Source organism: Astyanax mexicanus, chromosome 16 (genome assembly GCF_023375975.1).
Source record: "Astyanax mexicanus isolate ESR-SI-001 chromosome 16, AstMex3_surface, whole genome shotgun sequence".
In the NCBI taxonomy this organism is placed as follows: domain Eukaryota; kingdom Metazoa; phylum Chordata; class Actinopteri; order Characiformes; family Acestrorhamphidae; genus Astyanax; species Astyanax mexicanus.
This window is the reverse complement of record NC_064423.1, coordinates 23560276-23576752: the sequence shown is the minus strand read 5'-3', so window position 1 is coordinate 23576752 and position 16477 is coordinate 23560276. Positions and strand designations below refer to the sequence as shown.

The 16477-nt window shown below is 38.3% G+C and overlaps 1 protein-coding gene across 4 annotated transcripts in view; it reads left to right on the top strand.

Moving 5' to 3' along the window:
• ap3d1 (adaptor related protein complex 3 subunit delta 1) overlaps positions 1-15356 on the top strand; it is a 37917-nt gene extending 22561 nt beyond the window's left edge. The window contains exons 14-34 of one of the 4 annotated variants that reach the window (XM_049465852.1): positions 145-375; positions 1036-1267; positions 1563-1708; positions 1864-2005; positions 2677-2748; positions 2870-2945; positions 3130-3326; positions 3423-3496; positions 4344-4367; positions 4880-5042; positions 6087-6230; positions 7108-7161; positions 7888-7995; positions 9205-9363; positions 9646-9693; positions 10255-10444; positions 11058-11146; positions 11426-11511; positions 11615-11736; positions 11967-12046; positions 12619-15356. In XM_049465852.1, the coding sequence (XP_049321809.1) occupies positions 145-375; positions 1036-1267; positions 1563-1708; positions 1864-2005; positions 2677-2748; positions 2870-2945; positions 3130-3326; positions 3423-3496; positions 4344-4367; positions 4880-5042; positions 6087-6230; positions 7108-7161; positions 7888-7995; positions 9205-9363; positions 9646-9693; positions 10255-10444; positions 11058-11146; positions 11426-11511; positions 11615-11736; positions 11967-12046; positions 12619-12714 (2533 nt within the window). In that variant the 3' untranslated portion in view covers positions 12715-15356. Of the gene's footprint in view, positions 1-144; positions 376-1035; positions 1268-1562; positions 1709-1863; positions 2006-2676; positions 2749-2869; positions 2946-3129; positions 3327-3422; positions 3497-4343; positions 4368-4879; positions 5043-6086; positions 6231-7107; positions 7162-7887; positions 7996-9201; positions 9364-9645; positions 9694-10254; positions 10445-11057; positions 11147-11425; positions 11512-11614; positions 11737-11966; positions 12047-12618 lie in introns of all 4 variants that reach the window. The other 3 variants (XM_049465851.1, XM_049465854.1, XM_049465853.1) reach the window with 3 other exon arrangements.
• The last annotated feature ends 1121 nt before the right edge of the window (positions 15357-16477 follow it).

Here is a 16477-nt window from a genome sequence, read left to right as displayed (position 1 = left end):
ACCCAGTGCAGACACATTTAATGCTGTATAGTTATTACATCTATATATTATTTGTGTTCATTTTACCTGTAATTAGTTCAGAGCTCTGCTAGATTACTTTGCAATTGTCTCATTTGCTCCTTCTGTGTTTGTTCCTCTTCTCAGGTACATCAGCATCCTGGTGGAGTTAACCCGACTGGAAGGCACACGGCACGGTCACCTAATAGCCTCTCAGATGCTGGATGTAGCTATTCGTGTCAAGGCCATTCGGGTGTTTGCTGTGGCTCAGATGGCCATGCTGCTGGACAATGCTCACCTGCTCACGGGCAACATGCAGCGCAACGGCATCTGTGAGGTTCTCTACGCTGCTGCCTGGATCTGTGGAGAGTTCTCGGAGTAAGTCTGACTGTGAAATGGCTTTATGTTGGTTGGAAATGGTTCTAGAGACCTGTATTAGAGTCAATAGATGGATTGGTCTGTAGCCTAACTCGCAGTCTGTTTTATTTGTTATGTTCATAGACATACATGGTACAATTTGCAGTGAAATCGCATGAAACAATATTGTAATATTTTTTTAAGAAGAGTATATATCGAGAAATAAAGCGGTGTTTAAAAAGCAAGAAAATATATAATATACAGATATATAGTAACTAAAAATAAACAGAAATGTATGCATTTAATGTAAAGTCTTTAACTTACATAAAATAGAATGTAAGAGTGTGAAATATAGAAATGGGAAGTTAATTGCAAAATTTGCCACGTAAATGTTCGAAAGAATACTGTGCAATTAAACAGAATATAGTTTTTTTTATAGTATTTTAATCATTAATTAATTTATTATGTTTAGTGAAATATGTCCTGAAAGTGTGGTAATAGTCAGTATATTTAGTGCAATAGTACATGGTATCTGTTGTCTTATATGTATAAAGAAATGTTAGGTTCTGGGACAAATAATTTTCTCAACTATTGTTAATAATTAACTTTCAGTCGTGTAGCTGTTGAAGTTGGTCAGACTGTGGCTTGTTGTAATTTATCACTGTGTTATTTCTTTTTCAGACACCTCGAAGATCCAATGCAGACACTAGAGGCCATGTTGAGGCCCAAAGTTGCCACCCTTCCGGGCCACATCCAGGCTGTTTATGTGCAGAACGCAGCAAAGCTCTTTTCTACCGTGCTGAGAAAGCATGAGGGGTCGACAGACAGCCAGGCTGCACAGGAGACCAGCCAGCTTCTCATAGAGAGACTGCCACTTTTTGTTCAGAGTGCTAACCTGGAAGTGCAGGAGAGGGTGAGGACAAACAACCAGTTTAAACATAGAAACTAGGGATGAACCAAATATTTGGCAACCAAATAATTTGGCCAGAAAATTAGTTTAGTGTTACATTAATTTTTTTTAAATTGTGGAAAACAAGGCACAAATACGTTAGGGGTATTTCATTCATAGAATGGTGAAAAAAGTGTCTAATATTTTTTTTTGATATTCAGCCTTTGGTTGTATGTCATATTTCTGTTTATTGTGTTTAGACATTTAGACATTTTGCTCTTAAAGGACATAATTTAATGCGACATTCTGCCCCCTGCAGGCGTCCTGTATCCTGCAGCTGGTGAAGTACATCCAGAAGCTGCAGCAGAAGGATGTGGAGGTGGCTGAAGAGGTGTCTGCACTGTTTGCAGGAGAGCTCAACCCTGTGGCGCCTAAAGCTCAGAAGAAAGTGCCTGTGCCTGATGGGTGAGTCGACTAAAAGGATTTAAGGGCACACATTCTTAAAGGAGCTTAAAGGAGCAGTCAACACATCATTCAAAAACAGTATAGAAACATTTTCTGAACTGTGAAGTGAGATTTTAAAGAAGGAGTGCTAGTTTGCTGTTTTCATGTTGTTGCAGTCTGGACCTGGATGCCTGGATCAATGAGCCTCCCTCTGAGAGCGAGTCTGAGGACGAGAAACCTAAAGCAGTGTTTGCTAAAGAGGAGCCCAAACACTCTCGACCTCGCCACACTGAAGTGGACGAGAAAGAGCTGGCACGGGTGTGTATATACACACACTCTCATACACACACACTCATGCATAGGTATACATACATTAGCAGGGTAGTTCACCCCTACAGTAGATATCCACTTTATTTTCCATTACAACAGAGGAAATTTAGCTTTGCATCTTTGCAACAGATCCATTGGTACCGATTATATACCGTCACAGTGATGGTAAACATACAAGAACAGCAGAGTTTTGATTACAACACAAAAAGGTGGGAGTGATGTGGGGCACCATATAACTTATAGCCACCACCATCAGGCTGGTTCTTAGACCAGTATCCTTCCTGACAGCCTCACAGTATCTGAAGCGTCCACTTCACTGGAGAAATGTTAACATTATGATGAGAGAAATATTCCTATAAAGGCGGATATGGGGAAATATTACAAAGCACATGATCACTTATTGTTAAGGCCTTTTAACGCATCACTGTTTCTATGTCTTGCTAATTTGTTTTGTAGTACTAGACTGTTTTGCCTTCCTTTTCCTTTTGCCTGTTTTTCTAATCCGTTGGTAGGTTTTCTAAAACCACATTTCGTCATCATTGTGCCAAAGCTCAGATTTTTCATAATTTATTTATTTTTTTGTTACATTTTTTAGTTATGGGTCACTATTGGTGCTGGCTTTTGGTCTAATTCTTATTCTGTTCTTTTATTCCAAACAGAGGAGGGAAGCCAGAAAGCAGGAACAGGCCAACAACCCGTTCTACATCAAATCCTCGCCATCATCTCAGAAGGTAAAAATATACTGCATGAAAAACACCATACATCACTTGTAATTGTTGATTTGTTGAATTCTTTCCTGTTTTTAGTTCTTGTAAGGAAGATTTGTGTCTGTGTGTATAATTATTCATACAGGTGTATCAGGATGCACCAGGTGTAGAGCACATTCCAGTGGTGCAGATAGACCTCAGTGTGCCTCTCAAAGTCCCAGGTGAGCCTGTCTGTGTGTATTTATGTTTCCGCTTGTTTATATATTGGCACATACATGATATGGACAGAAGTATTGGGACTCCTGGTCATCTGATGTTGCTTCTCAAAGTATTGGATCGAGCACTACCGTTCTAGACAACACAGATCCACATCATTGATCATCTCTTCTGTCACAATCTTCACAGGGTTGCCCATGTCTGACCAGTACCTGAAGCTGGAGGAGGAGCGTCGGCAGAAGGAGAAGGCCGATAAGAAGAAGAAAGAGAAGAAGAAGAAGAGGGAGAAGCACGGGAAAGGGAAGAGGGCCGACTCAGGCCCTGAGAGCGAGGAAGACATCACACCTGCTCACCATGTGGACATAGTAACAGAGGAAATGCCGGAGGTGAGTCAAATAAATTGCATGCTGGGTTATGTGGCATACAGAAGAGAGGAGCTCTGTTTAATGTTTATAATTATGTGCTATGTTTTCTTTACTTAGAATGCCTTACCAAGTGATGACGACGACAAAGACCCCAATGATCCGCACAAAGCCCTCGACATAGACTTGGACAAGTATGTCAGTTTAATATATATATATGTATAAGTATATTGTTGCAGTGTCTGTATTCTTGCTTCTTTGTTCTTTGTTTACAAGTAAATTTTTACTCTTCTTTTCCTTCTCCTGTAACCTACCTTTTTGTGAGAGTTTATGTATTGTAACCACAGTGATGATTTTTTTTTTTTTTTTAATATACAGCACTGGTAAATAATAAGAGACCGCTTCAGTTTCTGAATGTGTTTCTCTGATTTTGCCATTTATAGGTATATGTTTGAGTAAAATTAACATTGTTCTTTCATTATATAAACTATGGACATTTTTTCCACATTCCAAATAAAAATATTGTAATTTTAGAGCATTTAGAAATAGCTAAAATACCAAAAAAGATGCAGAGCCTTTAGATTTCAAATAATGCAAAGAAAACCAGTTCATATTCATAAAGTTTTAAGAGTACAGAAATAATCAACATGTGGTGGAATAACCCTGGTTTTTAAACACAGTTTTCATGCGTTTTGGCATGTTCTCCTCCACCAGTCTTACACACTGCTTTTAGATAACTTTATGCCACTCCTGGCGCAAAAATCCAAGCAGTTCAGCTTGGTCTGATGGCTTGTGATCATCCATCTTCCTCTTGATTGTATTCCAGAGTTTTTTTTATTTGATAAAATCAAAGAAACTCATAATTTTTAGGTGGTCTCTTATTTTTTTCCCAGAGCTGTATGTGATGATACCATAAATATGTTTAACTCATGGAGTTGGAGGCACCACTGAAGGCGGTCTTCAGCCAATCCACTCTTAAACACTCTTTGATCCACCTCTTTCTTTCTGTCTCGTGTGCACACACATCTGCCTTCCTGCCAGTCTGCTTTCTGGCACTAACTACAGGTGAGTGGGTGAATCCTTTTATGGGCCGATGTGACGGGCAGCCCAATACCAAGCCCTCGATGCTGTCCGATCCTTAACTATGCCTGTAGATGTGTAGGTAATAGCTGTGGTTGTGGACCTGAGAGGTGTTTTTTTGTCTTTTTGTCGCTAATATAAAAGCACTCATTCAGCATGATTTATTGATACATGCTTGGAAACATTTGTGTTCTCATAGATTATTAGCCTAGAATATTCTAGGCTGAACTAAGACATGCACTGGTATAACCATGCTGAATGATTGCTTTGTTTCTGACCTGTTCAACTACCCAGTTCCAGTTGCTCCAGCATTCAACAGCCTTGCCCTTTTTCCCCGTTTTAGTCAAAGCTGAGCCTTTCATTTAATTTGGCATCTACTTAATACTGCAGTCTGGAATATCTGCCCCTGCTGCGCTTGGACCCCAAAAATCTAGCTCCCTGCATTAAAGTCTTATAAAGAATATGAATCAAAGCTGTGCATCTGTTTGCCCCTCCAGGCCACTGGCAGACAGTGAGAAGCTACCAGTGAGGACACACCGCTCTGAGGCTCTGAAGAGCCCTGTGGAGGAAGGTGATGGAGAGCAGATCCCACAGGAGACCAAGAAGAGGAGCAGCAAGGAAAAGAAAGAGAAGAAGAAGGACAAGGATAAGGACAGGAAGGTATACCAGCTTTTACAGGCACATAGCACACTTAGACTCAGACTTATTGGTGTAAATTGGTCTTCTGTTTGCCACTTATGCTCCTCCCACAATTTTTTTCCCAGATTGAGAAGGATATATTTGTAACGTCCAACTATTTTTTTTGTAGCTACATATAGAGTATAGGTTATTTATTTAACTAGAGACTTTTTTTCTATGAAAGTGACTGAAATCAATGCACTGAAACCTGCAAATTCACTGAAATCAATTTTTTGGCTGATATTAAACATTTTCACCATTTAAATAAATCCCTTTTTTATCATTTACTTTGTAACTTTTAAATAGTTGCTCACACAATCTACTCTACATCTGACTGACACACATTTTTATTGTATTCATGAAACCCCCACACTTTGCCGTCCCCCAATAAATATATACCTCTATCCGCTCACTAAATCACTCTCTTTGCAATGAAAACCCATTAAGTAGTCCGTCTACCCTCCAATAGTCCACTTTGAAGAAAAAGATTTCATATATCCAACGCAAATATCCATAAATATCCCCCAAAACATCTCCTTTGATTGGTCAAAATGGTCCTGGCGTCAATTATCATAGAGCAAAATATTGTCCATTGTTCTAAACACATTTTCATGAATGTGATGAAAAAAAGGTAATAAAAACCCTGTTTAAACAAGGTGACTCTAGACAGTGCTTTTCCAGTCATGAATGTACCTCAGTAGTATCTACCATTAACGCTTAAAAGTCCTCCATTTTTATTGTTGGGAATAAATGATTGTCTTTTTAATAGTTTGTCTGAATCCTGAAAGACATTTTTGGATTAACATATTTGGCTCCCTATTATTCTGTGCATCCCTAGTCCCTTTCCATCCTATGCAGCTCCTAATACCAACAATACACCTGCCCATCTTGGTCGTAAAAAACATGTTAAAACTTGAACATCATTGCTTATGGCAACCAGAGGTTCAGAGGAGTGCATGAAGAGGTTAATGCATTCATTTTCATATAAGGATTCTGTTATATGATTTATTGTAATTGATGTTGCAGAAGAGCAAAGAGGAGAAGAAGAAAAAGAAGAAGCATAAACATGACGTAGATGAGGATGAGCCAGTGGAGCTGCCGTCAGAAGAACCAGTCCAATTGGAAGACACCAGTGAGGTGGCAGCTCCCCCCACCTCCACATCTGCTGAGGTATGACTTTGTGAGAGGAAGCTCCTTGTGATGTGATTTTTTTTTGCACCTTTGTCAACAGTGCTGGGGATTCTGCATAAACCATTACATGTAGGATAAAATTTTTTAATATGCTGTAAAGATTCTAGGAGTTTTGTGGAGGATAGGACCGGAGTCTGAAGCTCCTGGTAAATGATCTGTGTATCATAACCATGTTTAAAGTGCCAAACAGTTTATCACTAACTTTGTATTTAATTTTTTAAAGGTTAGTGTGTATGTATAATAATCTGTGTTTTGCTTTGATCCCCTTTTTTTTAGCAATTTTCTTTTATCTTGTGTAAGGAATTTGCAGTAGTCTTTATGTAATCTTGACATAAATGTCATACAAAAGTTGATAATCTCCAGCACACTATTTTTTGGCCTTTCAGAGATAATGTACAGTTTCTTATTCATTCATCCTGATGATCTCTTCTCACTTTCAGTACGACTTGGAGTGTCTTTTCTTCGTTCACACAGCAGGCAAAAGTGTCTCAAATATGATACAGGCCACATAAAGACTTTTAATTTGAATTTAGGCCACTTTCTCCTGCTATGTGAACAACAGCAGCCTTTCTTAGTTACATTTCAGTGTTCCATTCTTATGTTGATTTTTTTTTAATTGATTACTACAGTGCCTAAACTTGCAATATAATAATGGAATAAAAAACACTTGTGACTACACACTACTGTCAATACTTTCATGTAAGGCTACAGTTGCCTTCAAACTGAAACAAATTGAAGTCGGATTTCAGTAAGTGGTGTAGTGCAGCAGTGTGAAGTCCACATGTGTTGGTTGAAACATCGTGGAGCTGCGTAATTGCTTACACTCATCTTCCCCACCTTGCCCTCTCTGTTCCAGGCCTCCGATCTGGATTTCTGGCTGTCTAGTGCTCCTGTAGCCCCACCCACCAAGGTCCGGTTGCTTTCTCCCTCCTTCCTTTCACGATGTGACGTCAATTTTTCTCCTAACAAAGTCTTTCTATTCCTCTATCTTGTGTATCTTCCATGTGCCAATGTCTCTCTCTATCCCTCACATATCCCATCAGACTTTTCACAGGGTTAATGAGTATTTAGTTTTTATTCTGACTGTGTAACTGGTGGTTGTTACTTTGTTTTTGTTTGTATTTGTGTCTGACCTGCTTGGTAAACTATAGTGTTCTGTGTCGATCTTGTAGCGGGCAGCACTTTTTCAATCTTAAAGGAATCAAGCTCTCCTTTCCTGTTGATCTTGTCTCACGTATTTATCCAGCTCTTAATGCTACTCACAGCAGACACATGAGTGAAACATTTGTATGATCTGTTTTAATCTGCTCTTACTATAAACAGGCTTATTTCATTCACTCGTAAATGTTATGCAAAAGTAGGACGATTCACCTTCATCACTTCAAGATCTTTATCACCACTCTGTCCCACTTTAGGTTGATTTGCTCTTGCCCTTGCTTGATTCTCAGTGTCATCTTCCAGAACGTGATCACATCAACCGTCTAGACAGGAACATTGCTGCTAGTGCTGTGGTGTCTTGTTTATTTGTTGTTCTGCATGTATCAGTTGTCCTGTAGCTGTGTCAGTTGTGTGTATAAATGTATTGGTTTGGTCTGGTGTGTGTTTGTGTTTGTGCTAAAATGATGGTTCTTTTCAGGAGGCAACAACCCCTGATCCAGCCCCGTCCTCTGGCCCTGAGACGAGCTTAGCAGCAGCTCCAGATTCTGAAGCAGATGAGCCCAAAGATGTGGAGCCTGAGGAGGCAGTAAGTCAAGGGAAATCTTTGAAGATTGCATCTGGAAAAGTGCTCTGAGAGGAATAATGAACCTTGTTGCGAAATTTAGATTTCTAATATTGATGTTGTTTTTTTGTTTTGTTTTTTTCTGACAAAAACATGATTTTCAACTAACCATATTTATGGCACTATAAGGCTATATAAACTGCTAAACAAATGCTCCAGTCTTAGTGCTGGAGAAATTTGTGTATCTAAGCTTACTGTAAATAAATGAAAGCGCTTTACTCACCCAAATAAACCGTTTTCAGAATAGAAATCTGTGTAGATTAACATCCAGCTTTAAAAGAAAGTCTTTTTTTTATTACACTTTTGTTTACTTAGCTTAGCTTTACTTAACTTAGTTAACCTACTTCACCACCACCACCCAGCAGCAAGACCTGCTGAATTAGAAGTTTCTTATAGTGTCTCTTAAAATGCTTTTCAATCCGGTGCACCTTATGTATGAAAATAGACCAGAAAATAAATGTACACTGATAATGTGCATTATAATACGGTGCGTCCTATAGTGCGAAAAGTAGGGTAAGTCATTTTCACACCTGTAGTTGGTTTTCTCTGGTCCAAATTAGTTAGCAAGTTGTAAACCTGAAGCCTTTTTTCCTTGGTTTAGTTTGTTTTTGCACAGGGAAAAAAAACAAGTGCACCAAAAGTGCATCACAACTTGAAACTGTTTTCCCTGCAAATTGGTCAGACATGTCTGGGGTGGAAGCAAGAAAGTAAAAACAGAGAACTAGCACGTATTTCGGTGCAATTTAGCACAGATCATTAGCAGAGATGCCTTTGTTTATAACTGGTGTAACCTGGTTCATAGCCCTGATAATTACTACAGAGATATTAATCAGGACGCAGGCCACTAACTGCAGTAGGATTGGGATTATTGAGACAAAAACTACACAATTATGAAGATTTTAAAAGATTTTATCAGTGATTTAAAAAATATATATTTATCTAAAATTTGGTTTTCAGTATTTTGGTCTCTCCCTGTTTAAACAGATGGAATACTGGTCTTGAATTAATGGAAATAAGCTTGCGTGTAACAACTTTATTTGTGAGATGGGGATGGGATGAGATTTGTCTCCAGTCTCTGCAGTGGTCATGATTTCACACACATGGTTTTGGTGCAGTGTGAGGTTCAACATATTAGTGAATTTTAACTGGACCTTTTCTGCTTTTTTTAAGAAGTCTTCAAAACATAAGAAGAAGAAGCAGAAGAAAGAGAAGGAGAAGGATGAGAAGAAGGAGAAGAAAAAGAAGCGGCACCATCACCATCATCACCACGGTGATGGAGGAGGCGAGGATTCTGTGCAGAATGGAACCATGGAGGAGGAGGAACCTTTGCCAGTAAGTTGCTTTCAGTTACTGACCAATGAGGACATGACTAAGCAACATAACTTTTTGTACCCTAGAAAGGTGGTATCAAAGTTCCAATGTGCTTCTGTGCGTTTTGTGCATTTGGGCAGTGGCTTATCCAGTACAGAGAAGAAAAGAAAGACAGAAAGAAAGACAAAGCACAACCTTACCTGTACAAAAGTACCTAATAAATTGCTTTTGTTTGTTTGCCTGCGATCCTCTGTCCAGTCTGTCTTGGTTAACTCTGTATTTTCCATCTCTTTTTTTTTTAAGCCAATGTCAAACTACTGCCTGCTGGCTGAAAACTCCTACATCAAGATGGTAAGTGTTGGAGGCCTGAATTCGTAACCATTTAAAATCCAACTAGTACAATCCAAATGTTGTCCTGTTGACTGATTGAATTAAATAAGTAAAGTGTTGTTTAACTAGTAACCATCCAGTTGTTACACCTGCTTTAACTTATTCCTAAGATCAATGAACCTCATAACTAAAATACTTGCTGGGTTTTTCATTGTTCTAGAGCATTAAAGTATAGTGACATTGCCCTTTTACTATTTATTTATTTCCTATTTATTAAAGATGATGGAGGATGCGAATCAGGTAATGACAGTTGAAATACAGCTGGTGTGAACTTTTCTCCCGTTTGCTGTGAAATTCGTCAGTAGAGTTTGCGGTCTCTCTGTTTGGCTTGAAACCTAAAGTGCATTTATTTGTTCTTTAGGGACAGTTAGGGACTCCCTGTTTCTTTCTTCTGTCTGTGTTCCAGGTTCACTTGGGTGTGCAATGCTATCTAGAACAGATTTAAACTCTGATTGCTGAGTGCTGATGAGTGCGGTTCCTCATTACAAAAAATGGTTAAAGAAAAACTCTCTGTCTCTCCAGGTTTACGATATTCAAGGCAACCTGCAGGATGGCAGTCAGGTGGTTGTGTCAGTCATTTTTGAAAACAAAAGTGACAGTTTCCTCAAGTCCATGGAGTTCAATGTGCTGGACTCCCTCAACTCTAAACTGCAGCGGCCGGACGGAGCAGGTCCACATGATGGGCTGGTTGTACCCTTCCAGCTACCACCAGGTACCCACTAAAGATTAGAAACTGTACTTTCTAAATGTGTTTGCTTACTTTCTAAAAGTGTATATCGCTATCCCTAGGGCTGGGTGATATATTGAGGTGTTTAAGAAGTATTGATATATTTTAATACCATATAGACAATATATAGATAAAGATTATGCTGCATTCCAATGAGCTCAGGCAATTTTCCTCATTTCTCTACACCCCCTCCCCCACTGCTTCTCCAGACTATTACTGCACTTTTTAATTACTTATTTACCTTTATTAAGCACTTTTTTTCCAAACCACACTGTTTTTGCGTCCCTTGTTTTTAGGCTACTTGAAGTGAAAGTAATTTCTGTTGGAAAAGAATTTGTTGTTTATAATTAATGCCTGTATCAAATCTGGAACATGTATCTATATATATATATATATATATATATATATATATATATTGTATATTGCCATTCAAAAAAAAAGGAGAGATTTTTTATCCATATCACCCAGCCTTAGCGTGCTCTTATTCCTGCAGATTTTCTTTTAGAGGCAGCTAACTTGTCAGCTACAGTTTATTGGTTAAATTTATGATGTTTGTTTAAATTTGAACTTTTCTTTTATTTTGTCTGATGTTCTGCAGGGGTGTCAAATGAAGCCCGCTTCGTTTTCTCAGTGCAGAGCATTGTCATGCCTCAGAAACTGAAGGGAACGCTCACCTTCATAGTCAAGGTAAAACTATCAGCTTAAAACACACCGTGTTTAGACACTAGGTTCTCATAACCTAAGCTGTCATGATAATTGTTATTCGGTTATCTCAATAAAATTGTCTTATGTTTCTGCATGCAAATAATGTTAACTATGTCTCTATTTAAAGCGAATCTGGTTTATTCTTAAATAAAAGTTCATTGATCTTTACAAAGATGTAATTTAGTTACTATGCAATCGTATTGTCATTTTATCAGGGGCATAAAATGATCTTAAACCCAATTTGTTTTTGTTTTGCTGCAGTCGGAAGATTCCTCAACTCATGAAAAACTGGACTTCAAACTGCACTTTACCTGCACATCATATTTAATCACCACTCCCTGCTACAGGTCAGCAAAAACTTCAGTTCAGGTGTCTCTCAGTCTTTGGTTTTGGTGCTGTTGCTAGTTTTCAGTATATCAATAGAAGTTTGTGGATGTGATCGTGTTACAGTGACGCATACGCCAAACTGCTGGAGTCCGGGGACCTGAAGAGCAGCTCTCTGAGGCTGGAGGGAGTCAACATGCCCTTCCATCACTTGTTGGCTAGAATCTGCTTCCATCACCATTTCTCTGGTAAGCAGCTAAGTTTCAGGTTTATCTCTATTTTTGGTTGTTTCTAATCCAAATTGTGTTGATTGGTACCTCAGAGAAAGAAGATCCCCCTCTGGTTGTCTGTATTAATGATTTATTTAAAGCACATCAATTAGCTAAAGCTTTTAAAACAGTGTCTGCTCTAACATTATCTTAGAAATAGAATGTGTCTCTTAATGTTCCTCTCTCTCTGTTCCTCTCTTTTTTTGCAGTTGTGGAGAGGATTGATTCCTGTGCCTCTATGTACAGCAGGTCAATCCAGGGTCACCATGTCTGCTTGCTGGTGAAAACTGTAAGTTCTTCAATTTTCTTTTTTCTTGGATGCATCCTTACACTTTGTTTGTATGTGTGTGTTAGATTTTTGAAATTTAAAGCCCTTGTCTAGTCATTTTCACAGTTCTCTTCTAATATGAACCAATATTTTGGCGACATGCTTGCTGGTTTAAACACGTAAATAGAAGTCAAGAAATGTCAGTTAGTCAGCGATATGTTTTTGACAGATATTCGTTGCGGCCCTCTTTAAAACTATCGTTGGAATTATTCTTTTTTTTTGTTTCTTTTTTTTTTGTTATTGCAACACACACAACTACTTGCTGTGGTGATGCCCTTGCTTTTCTGACCTGCATTAATATACAAGTATACATTAAATATTACACTGGCAAATGCTTAGTATGTGGCAAAACATTAGTAGTAAAATAATGTTTACAGTTTGTGAGCCAGTAGACAGGTGCCTAACCTCTACAGCATGGTCATCTTTATCATTACAGATTTTTTTAAATGTATGTTCTTTTCTGTTTTAACCTCTTTCTCATTTTGTTTTCTTGTCTTCTTCTCTGCTGTTCTCTCTCGCTTTCTCTTTCTCAGGCTGATCAGACAGTCTCAATCGACGCTAAATGTGACGAGCCGTCGCTGCTGGGGAACGTGCTGGACGAGATCAAGCAGACCTTCTCACAGTGCTGATTGTGTCTGAGAGACCAATGGTGCCCTTGCCTCACCCCCACCCGACCCCTACCAACACTCAATCATATCACAAACACTGAGACTGGCTTCCTCTCAATTCTGCCTTCCTCCTTCTCCCTGTATTTATTGGATCTCTCATTCTACTACTCTTTTTCTTCCTCTTTCTTGAGATTACGCACAGCTGATGTCTCTGGCTTGTGTAGATCCACACTCTCTCCTGTTTGTTTCACAGCAAATGCACAGGCATTCATTCCTTTTGAGTTTGGTTTTCCTTCCCAAACCGTTCTTGTTTTGTTAGTGTCTGTCCCATGTTCAGTCTCGCTAACCTTTCCAGTTCCTTTTTGCTCTCCCATTGTCTTAATTGTCTGACATACTTTTAAATAACTGGATTTATTTCTTGTTGACGTTGGGTGAGATTTTGTTTATTGTTTTGTGTTTTTTTTTTTTTTTTTTGTGTGTTTTGTTGCTTTCTTTTGGTTCTGAATTCTCTCAGCGCCTTTTCTCAATCGAAGCTTAGTTTCTCCTGTGTATGTGTGGGGAGAGGGGGTTGTGTGTTTGTGTCTGTGTGGTGTGGTTGCGCCTGTGTGTGTCTCCTGTCTCTCTAAAAGTTTCTCTGAAACCCTTTGTGTAGAGCGAGGTCAACCTGATTTCTCAGCTCCTTCATACCAGAAACCCTGCCCACAACATTTCCCAGCCTCTATAAGGCCGGAATTTTAGTTTTAAATCTGCCCCCATCCCCCCCCCCCCCCCCCACACACACACTCCACTCCAGTAGCCGTACTGCATGAGCCCTGCCATGTGGTTCCAAATATGTAATCTATTGCACTTTTGGACACTTTTTTTGGACGGGGGATGTCTGGGACCATGTTCTGAATAGCTTGGACTTTGTTACTCATGAAACGTGTGACAAGAAATGAAAGAAGTCCTCACACTGACATAGTGAAGCAGACACAACACTGTTACTCTACTGTGTCTGTTCCACATTAGTGTAAAGCCTACAGCTTTGCAAGTTTACTGCACACTAAAAGACTTTGAGGACGTTTGTAAAAATGAAGTGTATCTAACCAATGGATGAAACACTTACGTAACTCTTCTGTCTGAATTATTATTATTATCAAGGTCATTTCTTCAGGTCTATCTTGTCTCTGCTGGTAGTTTAGGATGATTAATCAGGAACCCAGACCAGTGCGTCTTCTTAAAGGCTCTATGTTACATTTATGAAGGATTTCTTATTCTGATAAAAGCAACGACCAAATCCGAAGCATCAGTTTAATCCATACTCTTCTGCCAGTATTGTTGTAAAAATGGCTCATTGTCTCTCCCTGGAGATTCCTGTTTATGGCATTCTTAATATCCATCTATAAGATACCCTTCATAGTTCGTACCACCTCTGTCTGTGTGACTTTTACATCTACTAAATGTTTTGTCCCCTGAACAAAGGCCCGCTCATGCCTGTGTTTGTTCTTTTGCCTTGTTTTGTTTTGGCATTTATGGTCAATTATATGTTTTTTTTTTCTTTGCTTTCCCCAAATGCCTTTTTTGTTTCCACACTTTTCCACTGTTTTTGTGCTGATTTATTAAGAATTCTGCTCTAATTCTACTGTCTGATTTCTGACTTACTTTGCCTGGTCCAGCACGCTGTAGCACTCGGTTGTAACATCCAACTGACAGTTTTAGTAGTACTACTCTCTTCTGAAAAACCTGCCAGTGAGGTTTGTCGCGGAAGTGCTCTATTAAACAGCATTAGTCTGTAATCCAGTGACTAGTGTGTCTGTGTGTGACTATTGTTGCAATCAAGATGTCTCCCTCAGTGACAGATGATGAACATGCTGGCCGTTCATACAGATGACCCACTGTAATGCGTCCTGCAGATTTTGCTCATTTTTGAGGGACATCCACCTGAAGTCCATATCATACGGTTTAAGTTGTCAATGATAACGTGAGTCCCACTTTTGGTGGATATCTCGGTCATCTATACAGGTGCCAGGTCATCTATATGAGCACAGGGTAAACCACAGGAAACTGGGAGAACCAACTGTAACTATTAACAATACTGAAGATTGCTATTTTCTGTGCAGTTGATTTGAAATTTATATCTTGCATGATTAGGAATGTATACTTTTTTTGTTACTTTGTCCAGACATGGACACATGCATACAGAAGCTCCCTACCATTCCTTTATTGTTGTATTTTCTAGTTTTCTTTTATATATAAATATATACAATATATTAAGTTGGCTTCTTCCTGCTACACTTTTGATGGTATAATGTATTTTTATCTGTTAAGAGTACATGCAATGTAAAAGAAAAACAACATCTTGGAATGTTTTTTTAAATTTAAGTTTTGCATTAAATTATATCATTAGACGGGCAGGTTTCATTGGTGTTGAAGACACTGAGGTTGGGATGTGTTCACAAAACGATGTGTGGCAGCTCAAGTGAAGCAACCCACCATCTATCTCCCAAAGGATTTCACCCTGGCAAACTGTAGTGCAGATCTTGCTGGATTTTGCTTGTATCATTCAATGTACTCTCAATGCTCTTTATTTGAAGGTACTGTCTGACTCCTTCACTATGTATTTTCTGACCGTATGATGTAATATAATGTTTCAAGAATAAACGACTGAAGAGAATGACCAATGATTTGCTTTCTAAGTTCCCTTTAATTAAGAGCTCCACCTAAAAGAATTATGAGAACCTTAGGCTGCTGTAGTCTTCTTTTGTGTGTGAAGATGGTGTACCAATAAATTCCCACTTCTGAATTATGCATATCCTTTTAATTTGTGTTTTGTCCATGGTCTCCAAATCTAATTTATCAGTGAAGTACTTGATAGTACAGTAAAGGACTACAGTGTATTTTTTTTTTTTTTTTTTTTTGTCACCGTCATGTGTGACCTAGTTTGGGAGTGAGAGTGGTGATGATTGATTTATTGCCTGTAATTCATGGCTTTCTTAGTGGTATATTAACTTCAGTCATTAAAGTTCCTCTTTGGTTTATCTCAAGTTGACAACTGACTGTGGTAAAGTTAATGTTTTAGATACATATTTTTAGTCATTTAGAAAATTATATTTATTTGTAACTGGATTTTGGAGAACCTGTCTACTGTTCACATAGAGAGTGCACTCAGATATTTTAATATCTGATTTATATTACACATATAATATTAAACACTGATGTTTTGCTCAATAATAGTAAATTAAAGTATACAAATTGTCAACAAATACACATGGAAGTTTAGCTGAACAAAATGTAATTTTAAAATGTTTAAATTCTGTGCCATTTGTTACTTAAGTGTGGTACTTTTTTGTTATACTTTAGGGCCATATTGAAATTAATGTTTTGTCATATGGCCGAGAATATTAGCTCAAAAATACCCTGAAATATTGTGATATATTATTTTAGGGTCATATTACCCACCCCTTAAATATATAGTAGGGCTGTCAACATTAATGCATTATTGCATGCAGTTAATTTGAAAATTTTAACACATTATTTATGTATTGTATTTGACACATTTTTTAGACAAAATCATGTTTCAAAAATGACAGAGCCTGGTGATGGATTAGCAATTTTTTTTTTGCAATATAATACAGCAACGCTTACTGTCAGGTTTAGAAAGGGGATTACTTTTTATTTATGCTTTTAGTTTATGCTCTTTCTCTCTCACACACTCACATGATAATGCGAACACACACCCAATGCATTTCCTCTTTCCACCCTATTTATTTTGAAATATGAAGCTACACCAGCAATTATTTTCTCC